Source organism: Salvelinus sp. IW2-2015, linkage group LG27 (assembly GCF_002910315.2).
Source record: "Salvelinus sp. IW2-2015 linkage group LG27, ASM291031v2, whole genome shotgun sequence".
Taxonomy (NCBI): Eukaryota; Metazoa; Chordata; class Actinopteri; order Salmoniformes; family Salmonidae; genus Salvelinus; species Salvelinus sp. IW2-2015.
Genome location: NC_036867.1, coordinates 32,149,495 through 32,172,476, shown reverse-complemented (window position 1 = coordinate 32,172,476; position 22,982 = coordinate 32,149,495). Strand labels below are relative to the sequence as shown.

The 22,982-nt window shown below is 41.2% G+C and overlaps 1 protein-coding gene across 1 annotated transcript in view; it reads right to left on the bottom strand.

The window, feature by feature from the left end:
- LOC111953345 (low-density lipoprotein receptor-related protein 1B-like) overlaps positions 1 to 22,982 on the bottom strand; it is a 232,446-nt gene that overhangs the window by 13,937 nt on the left and 195,527 nt on the right. Inside the window, 12 exon segments of the mRNA XM_070435534.1 lie at positions 1,353 to 1,469; positions 1,720 to 1,826; positions 2,068 to 2,291; positions 12,952 to 13,193; positions 13,429 to 13,548; positions 13,993 to 14,130; positions 15,052 to 15,189; positions 15,562 to 15,807; positions 17,416 to 17,548; positions 18,318 to 18,427; positions 21,374 to 21,616; positions 22,050 to 22,166. Coding sequence (XP_070291635.1) covers positions 1,353 to 1,469; positions 1,720 to 1,826; positions 2,068 to 2,291; positions 12,952 to 13,193; positions 13,429 to 13,548; positions 13,993 to 14,130; positions 15,052 to 15,189; positions 15,562 to 15,807; positions 17,416 to 17,548; positions 18,318 to 18,427; positions 21,374 to 21,616; positions 22,050 to 22,166 — 1,935 coding nt within the window.

Genomic DNA, 22,982 nt, shown 5'->3' with positions numbered 1-22,982 from the left:
ATGCAACCTGCAACGTAGGCCTTTCCTCTCGTACCTGTATAAGGGTTGAAAATGGCAGATTTGGATGCTGATAAGCGCCCACATTGGAAAGAAGTGGCTGTACAGTAACAGTAACATGCTATACAGGCTGTACAGTAACATGCTATGCAGTACATGACATCAGAGCTCTGTATGGGGGTTGACTGACAGCCACTCTGAACTTGAGCACCACACACGATATTTCACCCCCATCCCTCCCGCTAACTTTAGCACATTCTTGGCTGTCTGAGCGAGGGAAAGGCCATACATTAAGATGACTCGATGTATTTCGAAAGACAAGATGTTGAGGATTATAAAAAATAAAAAAATACTGCTTTGATGCCAAACACCCGCGTGTCCAAAATGCGCGCTTCACATTTCCATATCGCAAAACTCATGTTATATACAGTGTCAACGTTTAGGATCACTAAGTTTGATGTACAGTTACAAGATGACATGGCTTTATACCCGGGGTTGTTCTGATTAGAATGAGCCTGTGTTTGTTGTATTGTGAAGCGATTTTTCAGCGGCACACGCATCTTAATGCGCTCATGACTCCATTCTACGCGCACCAAAATGATGACCTGCCTCTCTGAATTGCCTTGGAGAAAGCCTAACACTGTAAGATCGTATTTTATCATTTAGCTAGTCATGTTGGCAATAGAACAAGCTTTCAACCAGCCATGCCCACCTGACTCAGATTACAATTTATAAAATGGACCATTTTTGGATTGTGCAAACAACAACAGTACTTGTGTAAAGGTGGGGATGCAGGGCTGTGTTCCAAACAAAACAACTGCAAGTGTGCTTGCTCTAATTCCTCAACGGCACAGCTAGCACAGCTCAAAAACATGACCTTATAGTTGAAGACGTTATTTGACTTCATTGAAATGACTTAGGATCTGTGCACACTTTGGAGAGGTGTGTGACCACTTGGAAACACCAGTAAGACTTCTTACTCAAACCCGTCATTTTTTTGTCTTATGTTTCATCTACCCCATATTTCCCAAGAATATTCTTATCATGTTACTGAATGTATCCAGAGTATTTTCAGATTTAGTTATCAACAAAAAATGTAAAATGCACATAAATTCAACAGTGTAATGGATTCAGTCTTGTGTTAGATGAACTGTTGTGTCATCACCTTTAGTCTAATAATTTCCCCATAATCCCCAAACGGTTCCCTTTTAATTGCTACCATGGTCATGCATATGCTTTCCATATTTCTTCTGTCGGAAACATTTACATTCAGCCCTGTCCACATAGGCCAATTTCAACGAGTGTTAAGGGTTAAGGACATGCATGTCTTCTGTGTTCGTCTGTGCTTTGCTCACCATGAGTGCTGCTCACCACCACCACAGAATCCGATCCATCGAACCGAACGCTCCCAATCACAGACAACTCTGTGTCAGCCCAGTACAAACGCTGGTTGAAATAATCAATGGCAAGTCCTGTGAAGATTTAAAACATACCGGTCGCTCTATATGAACTGTTGTAAAGTGCGGCAAACGTTCCTTCTGACAAGTGCTGCATTCTATCAAAATGTATCGCTCTACGCTAAAAGGAACAGGATGTTGATCAGAACAGATATGATATGTAGAAAATGAACATACAAGTACACCCGCTCCATACATCCTGCTTATGGGTGCTTCCTGGAGGTATTGTTATATGTCACATGACCAGAAGTTCGAGAGCACCTACCACTGGGTCTCCTGAGGTTCTTCTCCACTAAGATTCTCCTCATAGACCCATCCATGGCAGCCTCCTCGATGTGGGAGTGGTCTCCTACCACTGTCCAGTACATCATCCTATAGGAAGTACAGGAAGTAAGTAAAGGAAGAATAGGTAGTTATAGCAGGTAATAAGGACAGGGCAGAGGGCCAGGCATAATTTGTTGTGTATCTGCCCAAAGAGAAAATATAGTCCAAAAATTGGCAATCTGATATGTGGTTGTTTTACCTAGCAACTTTAGTTGATTGCACTAATTGTCAATTGCTAAGAACATCTGCTAAACGACTCAAATGTAATTAATGTAAGGATTAATCTTACCCTTGAGCTGGGTTAACAGTGATAGAGTAAGGCTCCCCGGCGATGTCTGTGATGAGACGAGAGCAGTTTGGCCCTCCCAGCTGGCCCACGTTGATGGAATATCTGAGCCTCCTCCAGTGGGCGTTGTAGTAGCTGAACCAATGCATCCTGGAGTGGTCTGTCCAGTAAATGTTGCCAGTCACCCAATCTGCAGATATATCCCTGGGCCTTCTGAAGTCAGGACACTGGAGAAGAAGAATGTGTTTACACATTTACTGACATGACTTTCATACTCCTTACCTGGAAATAGATTTACAAACTTAGAGCATGTAGGCACACACATTCTCTCTCCCTTTCTCTCTCTCGCTCTCTCTCTCCCTTTCTCTCCTTCTCTGTCAAAATACACTACATGATCAAAAGTATGTGGACATCTGCTTGTCAAACATCTCATTCTAAAATCATGGGCATTAATATAGAGTTGGTCCCCCCTTTGCTGCTATAACAGCCTCCACTCTTCTGGGAAGGCTTTCCACTAGATGTTGGAACATTGTTGCGGGGACTTGCTTCCATTCAGCCACAAGAGCATTAGTGAGGTTGGGCACTGATGTTGGACAATTAGGCTTGGCTCACAGCCAGCGTTTCAATTCATCCCAAAGGTGTTTGATGAGGTTGAGGTCAGGGCTCTGTGCAGGCTAGTCAAGTTCTTTCACACCGATCTCAACAAAACATGTATTTATGGACTGGACCTTGCTTTGTGCACAAGGGCATTGTCATGCTGAAACAGAAAAGGGCCTTCCCCATTCTGTTTTGCCGCAAAGTTGGAAGCACAGAATCGTCTGGAATGTATGCTGTAGCATTAAGATTTCCCTTCACTGGAACTAAGGGTCCTAGCCCGAACCATGAAAAACAGTCCCAGACCATTGTTCCTCCTTCACCATACTTTACAGTTGGCACTGTGCATTTGGGCAGGTAGCATCCTCCTGGCGTCCGCCAAACCCAGATTCGTCTGTCGGACTGTCAGATGGTGAAGCGTGATTCATCACACCAGAGAATGCGTTTCCACTGCTCCAGAGTCCAAAGGAGGCAATCTTTACACCACTCCAGCTGACGCTTGGCATTGCGCATGGTGAGACAAACAGTTATTGTGCTGACGTTGGTTCCAGAGGCAGTTTGGAACTCGGTAGTGAGTGTTGCAAACGAGGACAGATGGTTTTTACCCACTACGCGCTTCAGCACTCGCCGGTCCCATTCTGTGAGCTTGTGTGGCCCACGACTTTGCGGCTAAGCCGTTGTTGCCCCTAGATGTTTCCACTTCACAATAACAGCATCTACAGTTGACTGTGGCAACTCTTGGATGGAAGAAATCTGATGAACTGACTTGTTAGAAAGGTGGCATCCTATGACAGTGCCACGTTGAAGGTCACTGAGCTCTTCAGTAAGGCCATTCTACTGCCAATACTTGTCTATGGCGATTGCATGGCTGTGTGCTCAGTTTTATACACCGGTCAGCAATGGGTGTGGCTGAAATAGCCAAATCCACTCATTTGAAGGGGTGTCCACATACTTTTGTATATATAGTGTAATTTCAGTTCAAGTGTCAAATCAGTGCTACAGTGCTCTTTGAAGTCACACAGTGTGGTCTTTGGGGGCTTTCTGTCCCCTTCACTCCCTTTCCCAGGGCTCAAATCAAACCAATTAATGTCAGAGATATTGAGTGGCTGTTAGATCCTGTTCTGTTCTGGTCTGGTCTCATAGGCAGAGCAGTTAAGGAGTATAGAGACCCACTGAGTAAATCGTCTCGCTTTGCTACACTTATGGCTGTCGTATGACAGTGTGGAACTTGGAATTGCTACCATCAAAACTAATGTAATATATTCAAGGTTGTCAATGTGCGGGGGTACAGGTTAGTCGAGGTAATTTGTACATGTAGGTGGGAGTAAAGTGACTATGCATAGATAATAAACACAGAGTAGCAGCAGTGTAAAAACAAAGGTGGGTGGGGGGGGTCAATATAAATAGTCTGGGTGGCCATTTGATTAATTGTTCCGCAGTCTTGGCTTGGTGGTAGAAACTGTTAAGGAGCTGTTTGGTCCTAGACTTGGGTGCTCCGGTACCAATCGCGGTGTGGTAGCAGGGAGAACAGTCTATGACTTGGGTGACTGGAATCTATGACAATATATTTAAGTTTGCCTGCATGAAAGTCCCCGGTCACTAAGATCGCCGCTTCTGGAGGATCATTTTCTTGTTTGCTTATGGCCTTATACAGCTCGACGAGTGCGGTCTTCGTGCCATCGTCGGTTTGTGTTAGTAAATAGACGGCTACGAATAATATAGATGAGAACTCTCTTGGTAGATAGTGTGGTATACAACTTAACATGAGGTATTTTACCACAGGCGAGCAATACCTCGTGACTTCTTTAATATTTGACATTGCGCCCCAGCAGTTATTGACAAATAGACACACACACCCGCCCCTTGTCTTACCAGACGTAGCTGCTCTGTCATGCCAATGTACGGAGAAGCTAGCCAGCTCTATATTATCCATATCGTTGTTCAGCCACGTCTCGGTGAAATATAAGATAGTACAGTTAATGTACCGTTGGCAGGATTGTCTTAATCGTAGATCGCCAATTTGTTTTCCAATGATTGCACGTTGGCCAATAATACATCTCTATGGGTCCGTGTAGCCTATGTGCATGTTCTATAACCAGAAGTGGCGACTCGAGAGAAAGATTTTGAATGAAAAGATAGGAAATCTTCACAAATGTTTGGCTTAAAGTATATATGGATAATTAAGCAGCCCATATGATAGCGCAACACTTGTAGACTAGCACAGGGAAGGTTTGCATGGCGTCGACACATTGTGTCAGCATCCAAGGGACTGCCAACTCAGGTCTGCGGTCCGTCGCATTGTATGCATTCACAATTGTAGTCTGCACGATCAATTTGGGGTTTTATGTTATGTTTTTATTTTACGTGTCTCTCTAAACAGTATTACTATCTGTTTTCAAATCACAGGCTCTTGGATATATTTACATCTCAAGCTAACTCATGGATAGACTAAACTGTGCCCCTGCACATTGACTCTGTACCGGTACCCCCTGTATATAGCCTCGCTACTGTTATTATATATATTTTTTTACTCAACACATTTTTCTTAAAACTGCATTGTTGGATAAGGGCTTGTAAGTAAGCATTTCACTGTAAGGTTTACACCTGTTGTATTCGGAGCATTTGACAAATACATTTTGATTTGATTTGATTCGTCTTAACTTGTTTAGAGTACTTACAATGTAAAAATATTGATATCGGCTACCTACAGTAGAGCCATTTGAAAGCCACTGATATAAAATATGTTCTGAAGTCTATTGATAATATAATAGCCTACTCTTGTGCCCCAAACAAAACCGAAGGTGCTATGATTGTAATTAAGAGGAATCTTAATATGAAGGTGGGGGTCTGTGGGGGAGACACTGATAGACAGAGTTGTTATACCTCTGTTACTATTAATGGCACTACATTATGTTTGTCCTCCATTTACTCACCAAAAGCTTTTGATAAATCCTTTTTTGAAGACCTGAAGCTTAAATTGTTAGACTTCCCAGACTCAGTGACCATCCTTGGGGGAGATTTTAACTTGACTCTAGATCCTACTATTAATACCACCAGTGATAATATCTTGGCACTCTGGGCACCATCAAATTATATTAAGACCTTTTTAGATGACATGAACAGTGTGGATGCCTGGCCCCTAGGAAATCCTTGTACTAGAGATGATCTTATTTTCTCCCCATCATCAGTCTTTCTCACCAATTGATTATGTCTTCACCTCCCCTGTTTTTCTGAAATGTACATCCCATGCAGAGATTTTAACTATGCTGTTATCTGACCATTCTCCATTATTGATTTATTTTGAGATTTCTCCAGGATTCACAAGTTTTAAGAAATGGTGGTAGGGAATTCTTAAACTACATTTTGACTGCCATGAATGATTTCTTACAAGTCAATGCACAACCAGGGGTAGGCCCACATACATTATGGGAAGTAACAAAGATGGGCAGCGATAACTCACCACATTTAAAACTGAGAAAAAGATGGTGACTAGTTCTAGGGCTGAATTTATTCATTTGAAAGCGAGACAGAATGACTATGAGAACGCGAATAGACTGAGTAGGCACTTGGCAATGAAACTGAAGCAAACTGAACATTTGTTATCTATTGATGTCATTAGGGACAATAAACAGTGAACTTTGTACCCTTCCCTCCCAAATTAATCAATCTTACTTTCACTACTTTTTATTCCAATATGTATACTTCTGAGTTTCCTAAAGACTGTAGGAAGATGTTGTCCTTTTAAATTCCTAGGAACTTCCTTCCCTTTCTCTTAAAAACCTCTTAAGGATCGGACCTTTTTTTTCTCCATTTTCGCCTAAAATGACATACCCAAATCTAACTGCCTGGAGCTCAGGACCTGAAGCAAAGATATGCATATTATTGATACCATTTGAAAGGAAACACTTTGTAGTTTGTGGAAATGTGAAATTAATATAGGAGAATATAACACATTAGATCTGGTAAAAGATAATACAAAGAAAGAAACAAATGCGTTTTCTGTTTTTTGTTTTTGTTCCATCATCTTTGAAATGCAAGAGAAAAGCCATTATATCACTTCGGAGTCTAGGCGCAATTTAGATTTTGGACACTAGATGGCAGCAGTGTATTTCAAACATTTTAGACTGATCCAATGAACCATTGCATTACTGTTCGAAATGTTGTATCACGTCTGCCCAAATGTACCGAATTGGTCAATTGATACATTTTCAAGTACATAACTATAGAGAACATACAATAAAAAATGTCAGTTTACACACTCCCAGGAATGTCATAAATTATGGATAATTAGCTTCCCTACAGAAAAGACAGTAACCTTCACACATCTAGATGGGGGGGGGACAGACACAGCAGGGGTTCAAACTGTAGAACCAAGTTCCTACATTTGAATTAAAAAATATATTTTATCAAACAAAACTACGCAACATTTTATCTCTGAGACCCTCAGGATGACAAATCAGAGCAATATTACTGAATGTAAGTACATTATTTACCTTCAGATGTGAATGTATCAAACCAGTTGCCGTGATACGTTTTTTTGTTGTGCACTCTCAAACAATAGCATGGTCTTTTTTCAATGTAATAGCTACTGTAAATTGGACAGTGCAGTTAGATTAACAAGAATTTAAGCTCATATAAGACATGTCTTTGTCCTGGGAAATGTTCTTGTTACTTACAATGTCATGCTAATCACATTAGCGCATGTTAGCTCAATCGTCCCTCGGGGGGGGCATCGATTCCATAGAGGTTAACTTCTTTGGGATAGGGGGTGGTATTTTGAAGTCCGGATGAAAAGCGTGCCCAAAGTAAACTGCCTGCTACTCAGGCCCAGAAGCTAGGGTATGTATATAATTGGTAGATCTGGATAGAAACCACTCTAAAGTTTCTAAAACTGTTAAAATAATGTCTGTGAGTATAACAGAACTGAAATGGCAGGCGAAACCCAGAGGACAAACCATTTTTTTATTTTTTTATTCAGCATACCACTGATTTCAATGCCTGGCACTTTTATAATAGGGCGAAATCGTCCCCGATTGCAGTTCCTAGGGCTTCCACTAGATGTCAACAGTCTTTAGAAAGAGTTTCAGGCTGGTTTTTGGAAAAATTAGGGAGAAGTTGTAGTTTTTCTAAGTGGCTCCCATTTTGGCTGTAGTGTTTCCAAGCGCATGGCCGAGAGAGCGCGTTCTTTTTGTTTATCTCCGGTAAAGACAATAACGATTCTCCGTCTTACATTTGATTGTATATTTGCGTATTATGGTACCTAAGGTTTGATTATAAATGTTGATTCACTTGTTTGGATAAGTTTATTGGTAACGTTTGTGATTCATTTTGTATGCATTTTGACGGAGGGAAACTTTGGATTATTGACTGAAGCGCGCCAGCTAAACTGAGTTTTTATCGATATAAAGAAGGAATTTATCGAACAAAAGGACCATTTGCAATGTAACTGGGACATTTTGGAGTGTCAACAGAAGAAGATCTTCAAGGATAATGGATATATTATATCGCTATTTCTGACTTTCGTGTCGCAACTCCCTGGTTGAAAATGATTTGTTATGCATTTGTGTGCTGGACACTGTCCTCAGATAATCGCATGGTTTGCTTTCGCCGTAAAGCCTTTTTGAAATCTGACACCTTGGCTGGATTAACAACATGTTAAGTTTTATTTTGATGTATTGCACTTGTGATTTCATGAAAGTTTAATATTTATAGTAATTTAATTTGAATTTTGCGCTCTGCCATTTCACCGGATGTTGGCCCACGCTACTGTCCCACCTATCCATAATTAAGCCATTTTGCCACAACTTTGGAAATATGCTTTGGGTCATTGTCCATTTGGAAGACCCATTTGCGACCAAGCTTTAACTTCCTGACTGTCTTGAGATGTTGCTTCAATATATCCACATAATTTTCCTGCCTCATGATGCCATCTATTTTGTGAAGAGCACCAGCCCCTCCTGTACCAAAACACCCCAACATCATGATGCTGCCAGCCTCGTGCTTCACATTTGGGATGGTGTTCTTCGACTTGCAAGCCTCCCCCTTTTTCCTCCAAACAAAACGATGGTCATAACGATGGCCAAACAGTTCTATTTTTGTTTCATCAGACCAGAGAATCTCCAAAAAGTACGATCTTTGTCCCTATGTGCAGTTGCAAACGATAGTCTGGCTTTTATGGTGGTTTTGGAGCAGTGGCCTCTTCCTTGCTGAGAGGCCTTTCAGGTTATGTCGATATAGGACTCGTTTTACTGTGGATATAGATACTTTTGTATCTGTTTCCTCCAGCATCTTCACAAGGTCGTTTGCTGTGGTTCTGGGATTGATTAGCACTTTTCGCACCAAAGTATGTTCATTTCTAGGAGACAGAACGTGTCTCTTTCCTGAGCGGTATGACGTCTGTGTGGTCCCACTGTGTTTTTACTTGCGTACTATTGTTTGTACAGATGAACGTGGTACCTTCAGGCATTTGGAAATTGCTCCCAAGGATGAACCAGACTTGTGAAGCTTTACACATTTTTTTCTGAGGTCTTGGCTGATATCTTTTGATTTTCCCATGATGTCAAACAAAGAGGCACCGAGTTTGAAGGTGGGCCTTGAAATACATCCACAGGTACACCTCCAACTGACTCAAATGATGTCAATTAGCCTATCAGAAGCTTCAAAAGGCATGACATCATTTTCTGGAATTGTCCAAGCTGTTTAAAGGCAAAGTCAACTTAGTGTATGTAAACTTCTGACCCATTGGAATTGTGATAATAGTGAATTATAAGTGAAATAATCTGTCTGTAAACAATTCTTGTAAAAATTACTTGTGTCATGCACAAAGTAGATGTCCAAACCGACTTGCCAAAACAATAGTTTGTTAACAAGACATTTGTGGAGTGGTTGAAAAATGAGTTTTAATGACTCCAACCTAAGTGTATGTAAACTTCTGACTTCAACTGTATTAGGTCCCACAGTGGACAGTGCGTGTCAGAGCAAAAACCAAGCCATGAGGTCAAAGGAATTGTTTGTAGAGCTCCGAGACAAGATTGTTTCGAGTCACAGATCTGGTGAAGGGTACAAAAAAAGGTCCCCAAGAACACAGTGGCCTCCATCATTCTTAAATGGAAGAAGTTTGGCACCACCAATACTCTTCCTAGAGCTGGCCGCCAGGCCAAACTGAGCAATCGGGGTAGAATGGCCTTGGTCAGGGAGGTGACCAAGAACGCGATGGTCACTCTGATAGAGCTCCAGAGTTCCTCTGCTGTGATGGGAGAATCTTCTAGAATGACAACCATCTCTGCAGCACTTCACCAACAGGCCTTTATGGTAGAGTAGCTAGATGGAAACCAATCCTCAGTAAAAGGCACATGACAGCCCGCTTGGAGTTTACCAAAAGGCACCTTAAGACTCTCAGACCATGAGAAACAAGATTCTCTGGTCTGATGAAACCAAGATTGAACTCTTTGGCTTGAATGCCAAGTGTCACGTCTGGAGGAAACCTGGCACCATCCCTACGGTGAAGCATGGTGGTGGCAGCATGATGCTGTGGGGATGTTTTTCAGTGTCAAGCACTGAGGGACTAGTCAGGATTGAGGGAAAGATGAACGGAGCAAAGTACAGAGAGATCCTTGATGAAAACCTGCTCCAGAGCGCTCAGGACCTCAGACTTGGGCAAAGGTTCACCTTTCAACAGGACAACAACCCTAAGCACACAGCCAAGAAAACACAGGAGTGGCTTCGGGAAAGTCTCTGAATGTTCTTGAGGGGCCCAGCCAGAGCCCGACCGAACATCTCTGGAGAGACATGAAAATAGCTGACAGAACTTGAGAGGATCTGGAGAGAACAATGGGAGAAACTGCCAAAATACAGATGTGCTAAGCTTGTAGTGTCATACCCAAGAAGACTTGATACTGTAATCACTGCCAAAAGTGCTTCAACAAAGTACTGAGTAAAGGGCCTGAATACTTATGTGTATGTGATATTTCAGTTTACATTATTTTATACAAAAATATATAAAAACCTGTTTTTGATTTGTCATTATGGAGTATTGTGTGTAGATTGATGAGGAATAAAAACTATTTAATACATTTTAGAATAATGCTGTTACGTAACAAAATGTGGAAAAAGTCAAGGGGTCTGAAATCTTTCTTAATGCACAGTATATCACCCGTACTTGACCTCTTTAAATAATTCAGCTCCTTCTCTGGCTATATGCCTCTAAAGACGACAGCCAAACAAGTCATATACCTATACCTCTGTACCTATCACTTTAGGGATTTACATAACTGGGCATTTCAATTCGATCCAATTTGAAAGTCATTGTTAATGAGAATTTTAGTGCAACATTAGAGAAAATAAAGCTCTAAGTAGATGGTGTCCATATCGTGTTACTCTTTATTTGAGGGTTTTGGTTATTTAAATGAATATACTCCCCAGTATTAATTAACTTCCTCCCCCAACTTCATTCTTTAAGGACATAGGAATACACTACTTGACCAAAAGTATGTGGACAGCTGCTCGTCGAATGTCTAATTCCAAAATCATGGACATTAATATTCTGGGATCCTAATTCTGGGATAAAGCAAAATACTGCCTCATCTTTTATGGGATCGATTGCAAAAAATACATTGACTGTTTGGTACCAAATGAACAATTATCTGGGAACAACTTGTAATTTTCACGAGTTATCTCCTATTTGCAATAACTATTTTATTTTATCAGGCTCTATGCCCTTTAACTTCCCTCCTTGGTCTAAGGAAGATAATCATGTTTTAAAGGATATCTTCAACCTGCAAGGGATTTGTTCAAGTAATATTCTCTCCCTGGTTCTTCCTATTTATTTAATATATTTTTGTTATTGTCTCAGACTCCCTACAGTGTTGAAAACCTACAGGACCATAAACCAGGCTACCACTCTTTATTTAAATCATTTATGTAATAAATGTACCCAATCTGAGGTGGGCAATTATATGCATATGTTTTGGAGCTGTGTACCAGTAAAGACTCTTTGGGTTCATGTTGTTAATATTATAAATGTTATTCAAGGCAGGAACATACCTGCAAGGCCCATCCCTCCTCTTGCTTGGTTGTAACCCTAGCATTTCGTTATCTTATCAAGAGATGCGGATTGTTATGGCTGCAATAACAGCAGGCAAAAAAAAACTATTCTATGGAATTGGTTTGAACTGGGTATTGCCCTTTGCAGATTTTGGTTGCTTATGTACTTGGACATTGCACAGCTGGAAAGAGCCACTGTCAGACTATGCGGGGCCAAGCCCTAAACTCTGGTCAATTGGTCACATGCTATGTCCCACTTGCAAGAGCTAATTTAACAACAATGTTTGGTCTTGCGGATGGGAGATAGCATTGTCCTTCTCTGTCTTTTTAAACAATCTGTTTTCCTATGTGGCTCTGGGTTGGTAGCCTTTGAGAATAACATTTGAATAGACTGACTGAATTTGTAAACACTGAGACATATGTCTTTAATCTGTTTTGTTCTTTTTTATTTGTACGTTTTATTATTATTTTTTTTATATCTTGTTTGTTTCTTTTCCCCCTGTACATATTGGTATGTACATATTAGTATGTATTGTATCTTGAAACTGTAATTGTCTAGGACTTGCAAGAAAAACAAAATAAATATTGTTCACAACAAAGAAGTAAAGCATCGCCATAGATGAAATGAGCAATTAGTGATCAAATCTGAGTTAGTAAGTAGCCTATCTTTGATAGAACGTGAATGGCTCGCCTTGCTCCCTCCGACTGTCAAACAAACTGCGAGAGTTAGAGATTTTTTTCATGAAAGTATCACAAAGTACTATAACGAGTAATATGATGCATTACTTTCCACAAAGTAATATATTACCTTTTCAAGTAACTAATCCCAACACTGTTAATATGTAACAGATGAATATGTTAATGCAAACCCAAAAAATGTTTATAGAGGTGCTGACTGAGAGTAAACTGTATAAAATAATTAAGTCGCATACTAAATTATGCTCCCAACAATTTAACGGGTACAACTAAATTGTTGGGAGCATATTTAGAGTGTGAATTAACAGATACAAAAACAAAAACATTCAGATACAGTAATAACAATGATTACATTAAGTAATAACCCTCCACCTCCAGCCCACTCAAACCCTTTACTTACTATGATTCCGCTATTTGAATTGTTGGGAGCATATTTAGAGTGTATATGGTCTAATATACCACGGCTTTCAGCCAATCAGCATTCAAGGCTTGAACTACCTAGTTTATAATAAGTAATAACCCTCCACCTTCAGCCCACTCAAACCCTTTACTTACTATGATTCCGCTATTTGACTTAGTGAGACTTCTGTCTACGATGTCTTTGTAAAACATTCCACCAGGGTTAAACTGTGTGGCCCAGACAAACTTGTGTCGGTGAAAAAGAGCGTCCATCCCAATGATTTTAGCGTTGTCCTCGATGCGAGGATGCAGTTTCTGTCCGTGGCTCTGCTTAAACGGATAGACAAAACTTCGGATTTCAGTGTCATTAGCAACGTAGAGCACCTGATCCTCTGGTCCTGCCCGTTGAGTTCATTAAGGTAGAAGAAAAAACACAAAGGAAATAATATAAATAAAGAGTGTACACAATTAGCATATTGTAATCAAAACAGATCGTAGCAATCAGAATAGTTGTGATGCATAATTGATCAAGCATAATTAAGTAGAATTTTGATGTGATGTGTGAATATCAAATTGTCATGCATCTGATTATGCACTGTATATGTAATCAAAATAGTAATGGCAAGCTCTTACCTTTGGTTATACATTCACCGTCGATTTCTTTAAAGTTACGGTCACATGTGCATTTGAAGGATCCTTTGGTATTGGTGCAGTAGTGAGAGCACATGCCAAACTGAAGGCATTCATTGATCTCTGAGAAAAAGATAAAGAATGAAGGCTATAATTTCCGTCAAGCCACAAATAATTAAGAGGTTTCGCCACAATTCTGTCTGAGCTCTGTCCTTCAATATACAGAGATAACCTCTTAGGAGTAGTACGAATTCTATCTTTGATAGTTCATATCTAAAACTTGCCCAACACATTTATCAAAAAGAAGGCAAAGGCAGAGTAGCTACGCTACGCTACGCTACGCTACGCATTGCCATTGTCCAGTGAACAGGAGCCATCAGAGCATTTCTGCAGTGATAAGCCCCGACTTGAAGCGATGGTGCATGGTACTGTAACGTGTGGCCTTCTTTGCTGTCTGATCTCTATTCGAAAGGCAACGTAACATTTCAAACTCTTAGCAGCAAGTGAATGCAAAAGAAAACCCTGAGACGGAGAAGATCAAAGGCGAAAATCTTCACTGTACTGTACCTTCACATTGCCTCGTCGTCTGGCTCCTCTGAAAGCCAGCCTTACACTGACAGAGTGAATCTGTTCCTGTATTATTGCAGAATGCGTCATCTCCACATAGACCCACTCTCTCTCCACATACTCCGTCCTTGGAAACCACTGTATAAAACACGGACATCACAATAACACATCATACATGGTGTAAGTTGGATGCTGTTTGTGCACTCTTAGAAAAAAGGGTCCCCGAAAAGAGCTCCTCGGCTGTCCCTATAGAAGAACCCTTATTGGTTCCAGGTATAACCGTTTTTGGTTTCTACATGGAACCCAGAAGGGTTCGACCTGGAGCCAATAAGGGTTCTCCTATGGGGACAGCCGAAGAACCCTTTCATATATTTTTCTCTAAGAGTGTGCATTGATTAATAAACTGAAAGTGTAACATGGTGATTTGAATAATAAAAACATCCATTAGCACAGCCCTTTTCTCTCTCATTCAGCTTTTGTAAATAGAGTACTCTACGTGCTGGGAATAAACATACCCTGAGTGCACAGATATTTTTTTATTTAACCAGGCAAGTTAGTTAAGAACAAATTCTTATTTACAACGACGGCCTACTGGGGAACAGTTAACTGCCTTGTTCAGAAGAACAGATTTTTGCCTTGTCAGCTCTGGGATTCGATCCAGCAACCTTTTGGTTACTGGCCCAATGCTCTAACAACTAGGCTACCTGCCGCCCCAAATGCTGACAGTGCCCAAAATCAGGGGCTAGAATGCATTATTTATGTTTTATTTCAGCTATGTTTTTATTTCAGAATGTTCGATCCAGGAGAGAGCATTTATTTGGAAGATTTTGTAGGACTTATCCTGCCTTCCTTCCTCTGTTCCTTCCTTATACAATCTTACAATCTTACAGACAGGCATAGAGAGAGAGAGAGAGATATACAGAGAGGGGGAGAGACAGATACAGAGAGCGAGAGAGACAAAGACTGAGATCGAGATCGATATCGAGGGAGGGATATTTTGAAAGAAAGAGAGATAGAGAGACAAAGGAAGAGCGAGGAACTTTAGAAGCCACGTACCACCTTTGCAGTCCTGTTCATCCGAGCCCCCGTCTCCACAGTCATCGAACAGGTCACACTGCAGCTCCTGCGGGATGCAGCGATGGTTACTGCAGGTGAACTCCACCTTACCACAGGGCCTTGGGGTCCGCATCACGTCTTCTGATCCAGGGTACAGGGCAAGCCAGAGGGAGAAGGAGAAGGTAACAGCCATGGGGCCAAAGACAGAACAGGCATGTTTTAACACCATAGCTAGGCCATTGCTATCTCTAGCTTTCATTTTTTACACCAACAATGATGGACGTGTGCGTGCGAATGGGATTGTTTCTCTTGAGTATGATTTGTAATCTTGTATGTTTGTATGATGTTATATTTGTAAATTGTGTATGTACAGGACTCCCTTGTAAAATAGATAATGGTCTTAATGGGACTCCCAGCTAAAATAAAGGTGAAATAAAACATCTGTGATTCTGGGTTATTTGTGATCATCTGAATGATTTAAGTTCAAAAGTTAACAGATACGATTGAACTCACCACAGTCCTCTTCATCGGAGATGTCCCCACAGTCGTTGACTCCGTTGCACACCTGCTCCGAGCGCAGACACACCCTGTCGTTCCTACAGCGGTAGGGTCTGCTCGGTGGACACGGCAGTTTAGCACACATGTCGGAGTCTTCATCAGAGTTATCTCCGCAGTCATCCTCTCCATCACACACCCAGATGTAAAGCTTACACAGTGTGTTGGTACAGATAAACTCATCCGCACGGCAAGTGTGGGCTGCTGCAAGAGAAACAATATAGTAGGAAACAAATTTTTTTTCTCCCTAAATATGATTTTTCACCAACATTTTGTTTTTCACCAAAAATAAGATTTGTCCCATACATATGATTGACATACCAAAAGACCAGTAGGCCTATTCTAGTAATTGTTGCTTGATGCACCATTGATGGTGTGCTTGCCAAATAAACAGTTAATATTCTCTATTATCAAATTCTTGGGGGGAGCTGCATATTTATTTATGGCAATCCTCTCCCCCTACAATTTGACACTGCGCTGCACCCGATCCTATAGCTGTACAGCAAATTAGCAATCTGTTCACTAGCTCATCCAACCTGTGTTGATTGACCGTTTGCTGGTCCAATCAGTGGACAGTGTGTGTGTTTCACTAGCCAATCGGTTCCAATCGGTTGATTTATTTTGAAAGTGCGATGCTGCGACTACTGTGTCTACCTGCGTGGAAAGTAATTCCACTAAGACTCTGTGACTCAAAATGATTGACAAACCTGGCCAGATAACTTAAAGTCATCAGTCTCTAGTCAGAGTTCCCGAATCTTGAGGCTCCAAGTCGAAGTCAAGTCTCAAGTTATTTTATTTTCTATCAAGTCGAGTCTCAAGTCATGAAATTTGTGACTAGAGTCAGACTCGAGTCAGAGTTATGTGACTTGAGTCCACACCTCTGCAATATGTTGAGCTTGAATGCTTTTCTGAGAAGATGAGGTAACAACGGTTTCTCATTATATTGATTAATACTGCAACCATCTTTCTACTTGCCTCACCCATCCAGTGGTGTAAAGTACTTACGTAAAAATACTTCAAAGTACTACTTAAGTCGTTTTTGGTGGTCTCTACTTTTTATATTTTTATAAAAAGTCTCTACTTTTTATATTTTAGATAACATGTACATTTACTTCGCTACATTCTTAAAGAAAATAATGTACTTTTTACTCCATATATTGTCTTTGACACCCCAAATTACTCATTTTGAATGCTTAGCAGAACAGGAAAATGGAAAGTTCATGCACTTATCAAGAGATAAGTGCATCTCTCCCTACTGCATCTGAACTGGCAGATTCACTAAACACATGTGCTCTGCTTGTAAATGTCTGAGTGTTGGAGTGTGCCCCTGGCTATCCGTAAATTTAAAAAAAGCAAGAAATCAGTACTGTCTGGTTTGCTTAATATAAAGTATTTGAAATTAATTATACTTTTGATATTTAAGTATATTTTAGCAATTATTTATTTTGATACTTAAGTATATTTAAAACCAAATTATTTTTGACTTTTACTCAATTAATATTTGACTGGGTGACTTTCACTTTAACTTGACTCATTTTCTATTAAGGTATCTTTACTTTCACTCAAGTACGACAATTGGGTACTTTTTACGCCACGGCACCCATCAACCTTTCCTCACAATTACAGAGAGCACTCTGACTGAAGGGAGACCGCAATGGACACACAGTTTTAACATAATACTGACTGAGTGAATAATACATCACACATGTTGTAAAGAACATTGTGTGTGTGTGTGTGTGTGTGTGTGTGTGTATGTGTGTGTGTGTGTGTGGGATGAGCTTGTGCATGTATGCGTGTGTGTTCTAGGCTCACCCTGGACACAGTTATGCTCATCACTGTGATCCACACAGTCAGGCAGGGCATCACAGTGCCAGCGGCTGGGGATGCAGTGAGCTCGGTTCAGGCACAGGAACTCATCCTCCCTGCACTCCCTCACACAGTCTACCTGTCGGCACAACACACACACACACACCTCAAAAACAACAAACACATACACCCCTGTCTGCCACCAAGCCATTCCACTGCCAGATCTCGAAAAAGGCTTGTCCAAGCCTTAACATTACATTATGATGTATGCTTAGAAGAAGAAGACGAAGAATGACAATGACCATCGTCATTTTCAGATCAAATGCGCATTTTATTTTGTACAAAACATGACAGAATGACGTGTTACAAACTGTGAGTTATAGGTTGAATTAATCAACATGTACTTGGCCTTTGGTGAAATTGCTTTTAATATATAATGCATGCGTCTAGGATGACGTCGCTCTCTCCAGGGGACTCTGTTGGCTGAGGAGAAAGACCTTATTAAAAGAGGTAGGCTGCCACAACATGGACGTGAACTATTGACTCTGAACCAAGAGCATGGTTTTAATTACACTGAGATCCTAAAGGGACCCTGATGTTTGGAGGAAACAGGCAAAAAGACCAAACTACCTGTATCCAGGTATTTGAGAGATAAGGATGTTGATTGCCAAAACGCAGACTTTACGTTTTACACAAAGATGAGTAGTCCTAGCAATCATTCAATACCATTTCAGGGGGATGAATCCCATGAAAATATGGTGCAAGATAATTAGGACACATTTTCCGATGTTGATGACCTTACGAACAAATGGCATACATTAAAGGCAAACAGACACGAAAGGTATCCTGCATTATCGCACAGATGAGGCTCAGCCACGACAATCAGGGCTTCATCAGAGAGCACTCACCTCATCAGATCCATCTGAGCAGTCTCTCTGGCCGTCACACCTCAGGCGGGCCGACACGCAGCCTCCCCCGACACACTCATACTCACTCAGGGCGCAGGACGGAAGGACCGCTGAAACAGATAACGTAGCACTTTCATTCGAAATTACTTTACAGTACAGTGAGTGGATACATTCGTATTATGTGTAGTTATTGAACCCACAGCCTTGATGATGCCAGCGCCACGCTCTTACCAACTGAACCACGCAGGACCACACTAGACAAAAGAAGCTGACGACACAGACAATCCCCATTAATAAACCGGTGCTGAAAATACGTCTCAACTGGCCACGACACCACCAGGTATACAAGTGCAACACAATGGCTGCAGATACAGAAACAGAGCTTCTTCAGAGGGTCCATTCTGAGTGCTATTCCTAACGTGTTTTGGAGCACTTTGGACAAATCAAAGCAATTCAGTCTCACTCCCATCTGGACTCACTGGGAGAGAGGGGGAAAAGCTTTTTCATGCATGTCACGGTGTGGTCCTTCCAATTGGAGGTATTTACAGTGCAAGTGCAGCCACGGCTGTCCACAGGTACTTTCCATATAAATATATAAAGAAAGTACTCAGCTGAAATATTAAAAAACAAGTTATTATGAGAGAAAGAGAGAGAGAGACACAGAGCAACAAACCTGCACATGCCTTCGTGTTATTTATTTTCTTAGTGATTTATATTTCTAATACAACCCCATCCACCACACCCTTGATTATTGTACTTAGTGATTTTCCTCTTTGTGACAATCTTGATGATTTTTGATGATGTCGTTAATGAATCATTCCATTTCCAAAGTATGCTTTGGCAATGTGTACATTGTTAAATCATGCCAATAAAGCACTTGAATTGACAAACAGACAGACAGACAGACAGACAGACAGACAGACAGACAGACAGACAGAGACAGACAGACAGACAGACAGACAGACAGACAGACAGACAGAGAGAGAGAGCGCGAGAGAGGGAATAGACAGGGAGAGAAGACTCAGAGAGAGAAGAGTCAGAGAGAGACAGACCAATTCCCAGATCTCAGGGAATTACAGTAGACCAAAGTATATAGAGTACTGCACACACTACAATTACTTAGGTTTAAAAATAAGCTCAACTGGATACCTTCATGAGGCAGTGAATGAACTGAGAGAGAAAGCATGCAAGGCATTCCATGCCATTAAAAAACAAATTAAAATTGAAATACCTATTAAAATTAGGCTAAAACAAATTGAATGTGTCATTGAACCAATCACACTTTATGACAGCGAGGTGTGGTTTCCATTTGCAAAACAAGATTTCACCCAATGGGACAAAAACCCGATTGAAACCCTGCATGGAGAGTTCTGTAAGATTCTCCTCCAAAACTACAAACAAATCATGTAGGGCAGAATTAGGCCAATATTGACTAATAATAATGTTTTGAAAACATCTAAAATACAGTGACCCCCTCTCATATCATTACCAAGCCATGCAATATCAAGAGCTGAGAAAGTCCCCTCATCCAGCTGGTCCTGGGGCTGAGTTCACAAACCTGTTCTACTAATACACTGAAGCCTCAGGACCAGAACATCCAATCAATCAGAATAAACCAAATTACAACACGATCAAAACAAAACTACATTACTTACAGGGAAACACAAGCACAAAGCAAAATGCAGTGCTATCTGGCCATAAATCGACACTACACCGTGGCAAACTATTTGACCATGGTTACTGATCAAAACCTTAGAAAAACCTTGACAAAGTACAGGCTCTTGGCATTGGGAAGGGTAGACACAGGAAAACCTGGCTCCCTGTAGGGGAAAGGCTGTGCAACCATTGCACCACAGCAGAACCCGAGACGGAGCTGAATTTCCTGACAAAATGTAAAAAATATCAAACATTTAGAGAGTCAGTTCCCCATATTTGAAATCCTTATTCAAGGTTTCAAAGACCTCTCTGATGAGAATAAGCTACCCATCCTGTTGGGGGAGGACGCATAGAGCTATGGGTTGGCAGCACACTACATTGCTGCCTGCCATAGGGACAGTGTCTGACAGACCAACCAACCTGCACATGTCCTCTATGCTTATTGTTATTGTTCAATGTATATTTATTTTGAACTTTGATTATTGTTGTTACTGTTATCCCGTTGACAAAATTGATTATTATTATTTAAATGATGTTAATATTGTAAATCTCCAAAGTAAGCTTTGGCAATATGTATAGTATATTGTTATGTCATGCCATTGAATTGACAGACAGACAGACAGACAGACAGACAGACAGACAGACAGACAGACAGACAGACAGACAGACAGACAGACAGACAGACAGACAGACAGACAGACAGACAGACAGACAGACAGACAGACAGACAGACAGCGAGGCAGAGGCATCTCGGTGAGAGAGACAAAGCTCATTTTAATTTCACACCTTCGGTTAGCAGACAGGAGAGAAGACCAGCTTGCTGATATTGAACCATCTGCTCGAGATTTGAAGTGCCTCGAAGCTACACTGGCCTTGCATCTATTTCTCCACAAGACTTCAAGTTTGGCATACATTCAATTCTTGCAATGAAGCACAAAGGGATTACAAATCTTAGAATAAACGTGAATGTCAGGATATACCACGGTGGAGTGAAATCTGTAACTGCTGTCAACGGAGAATTGGTCCACGTGTGGGAATACCTCAGTTTGTTTCTAAAGGTATTAAGGGTTATTTTCTAGCTGTCAATGCAAGACAGTAAGCCAACTGTATCTATGCTTACTGGTGACATCATAAAACGGCAACTGTTGCTGAACACAAACAAACACAAACGAACAAAGAGTCCCCCTATTACAAGATGTGTGACACACAAGCATGCTTTCCAACGGAGGGCAGTATTAACATGGTTGTTTTGAGTGAGACAGTGAAAGCAAGTCCCCACCTACAGCCGCAGCCAGCAACAGCTATCCAACATATATCCAACAGCTATACAGTAAGTAATCAAGTGTGAGTGTGCGTCTGTGAGTGCGTGTGTCCGTGCGAGCGTGTCTGTGAGCTCATACCAGGTCCTTGACAGTTCCTCTCGTCCTCCCCCATCTTACAGTCCTCCTGGCCGTCACAGAGCCACTTGTTGGAGATGCAGAGGTGATTGAGACACTGGAACTGGTCCGCAGGGCACGAGCGCGTCTCACAGCCTTTTTCATCAGAGTTATCAGCACAGTCCCTGTCACCGTCACAATGGAAACGAGCAGAGATGCACTCTCCGTTGTCACACACAAAGTCCCTGGAGGGACAGGTGGCTGGCTCTGAGAGGTGTAAGGGAATAAGGAATGACAGTGATTTTAGGCGCATGACAGTGAGGCATGTTTCCCCAGGACATTCCCCGTCATACCAAGCAGAAGTATTTGTTGGTAGTTATATTAGGTCGCTGTATTTTGCGCAGTCATGTAACGTGACCCGGATTTTAACCTTTAAAGCGTTTTCATTTTGTGTCTTTTCTTTTTGTGTCAGATGATCCAGCGTCATACTCAGACAATCGCTTTCAATTTTGGTGCAATTATCATTTCTGGAGAAGGCTTCAAATACAGGATAGCATTGTGCTACGTCACATGATTGCGCAAAACTCAATGCTCTAGTTATAGTAGTCAGGGAGTACGCAAGTTACATAGTGTTACACAAAAGTTCATTCCAAGTTCATTCCTTCCAGCGTAAACAACAGACCGAAGATGAGGGACTTACTGCAGTTCTGTTCGTCTGAGTTGTCTCCACAGTCACTCTGTCCATCACACCTCCAGTGTTCTGGGACACAGTTGTTGTTCTGGCACCGGAACTCATGAGGACCACATGTCTTCTCATCTAGGCACAGAAACAACAGTCCATAAAGGCGTAAAACAAGCAAAGTGTCTGGAACGGTATCCATGTTGATGTTTTGCATATTGCCAGGTGTGTGTGATGGTGAGCGTCAGTCCCTTGAGTTCTCTCTAAGGAAGACAAGACAATGACCAATAAAGACTAAGACATTACTTTACATACTGTATATAAAACGCCTGCTACTGTCAAGAAGAAAGACTAGAAGAACAGTAACTTTCCTGTTTCCTTTCTAAAATAACAATCTAATAATCCGTCTTTACATGGTGTCCCAACACTGTAAAATCTCCATGTCAGACTTTTAATCGAACTATGGGGAGAAAAGATAAATACATAATGCATTATTAATTGACAATCACACAGTACCATGTTTGAGAGCTAATTCCCAAACTTAGTATGGCATTAACAGAATTCAAACTTGACCTGAGCACACTGCGGCAGTTGAATACTAAATCCATTCCTTCCCATGCCTGAAAGATTTATATCACATTCTAAAAATACGACGCTGGGGATTCCAGAACTCTATGTTGCCTCTCGTCGATTAAGGTAAGTCAAAGCCAGTGGGTGTATACAATATGTTCTGTAAGTGTGTACGTCTCCTCTCATGCTTAATATCTGTCGGGTTATCATCGGTAAGAGAAGAAACCTTTTAAAATATGACCCATAGAGAAATTTAAAAAAAATTGCACACTGACTGAAAACCAGAGAGAACGACTCAAATCATAGAGAGAACTTACTGTCATCCCCTCAATCCCCCGAAATGTCACCATTAAATGCACAGGCAGCAGTGGAAATGCCAAGGTC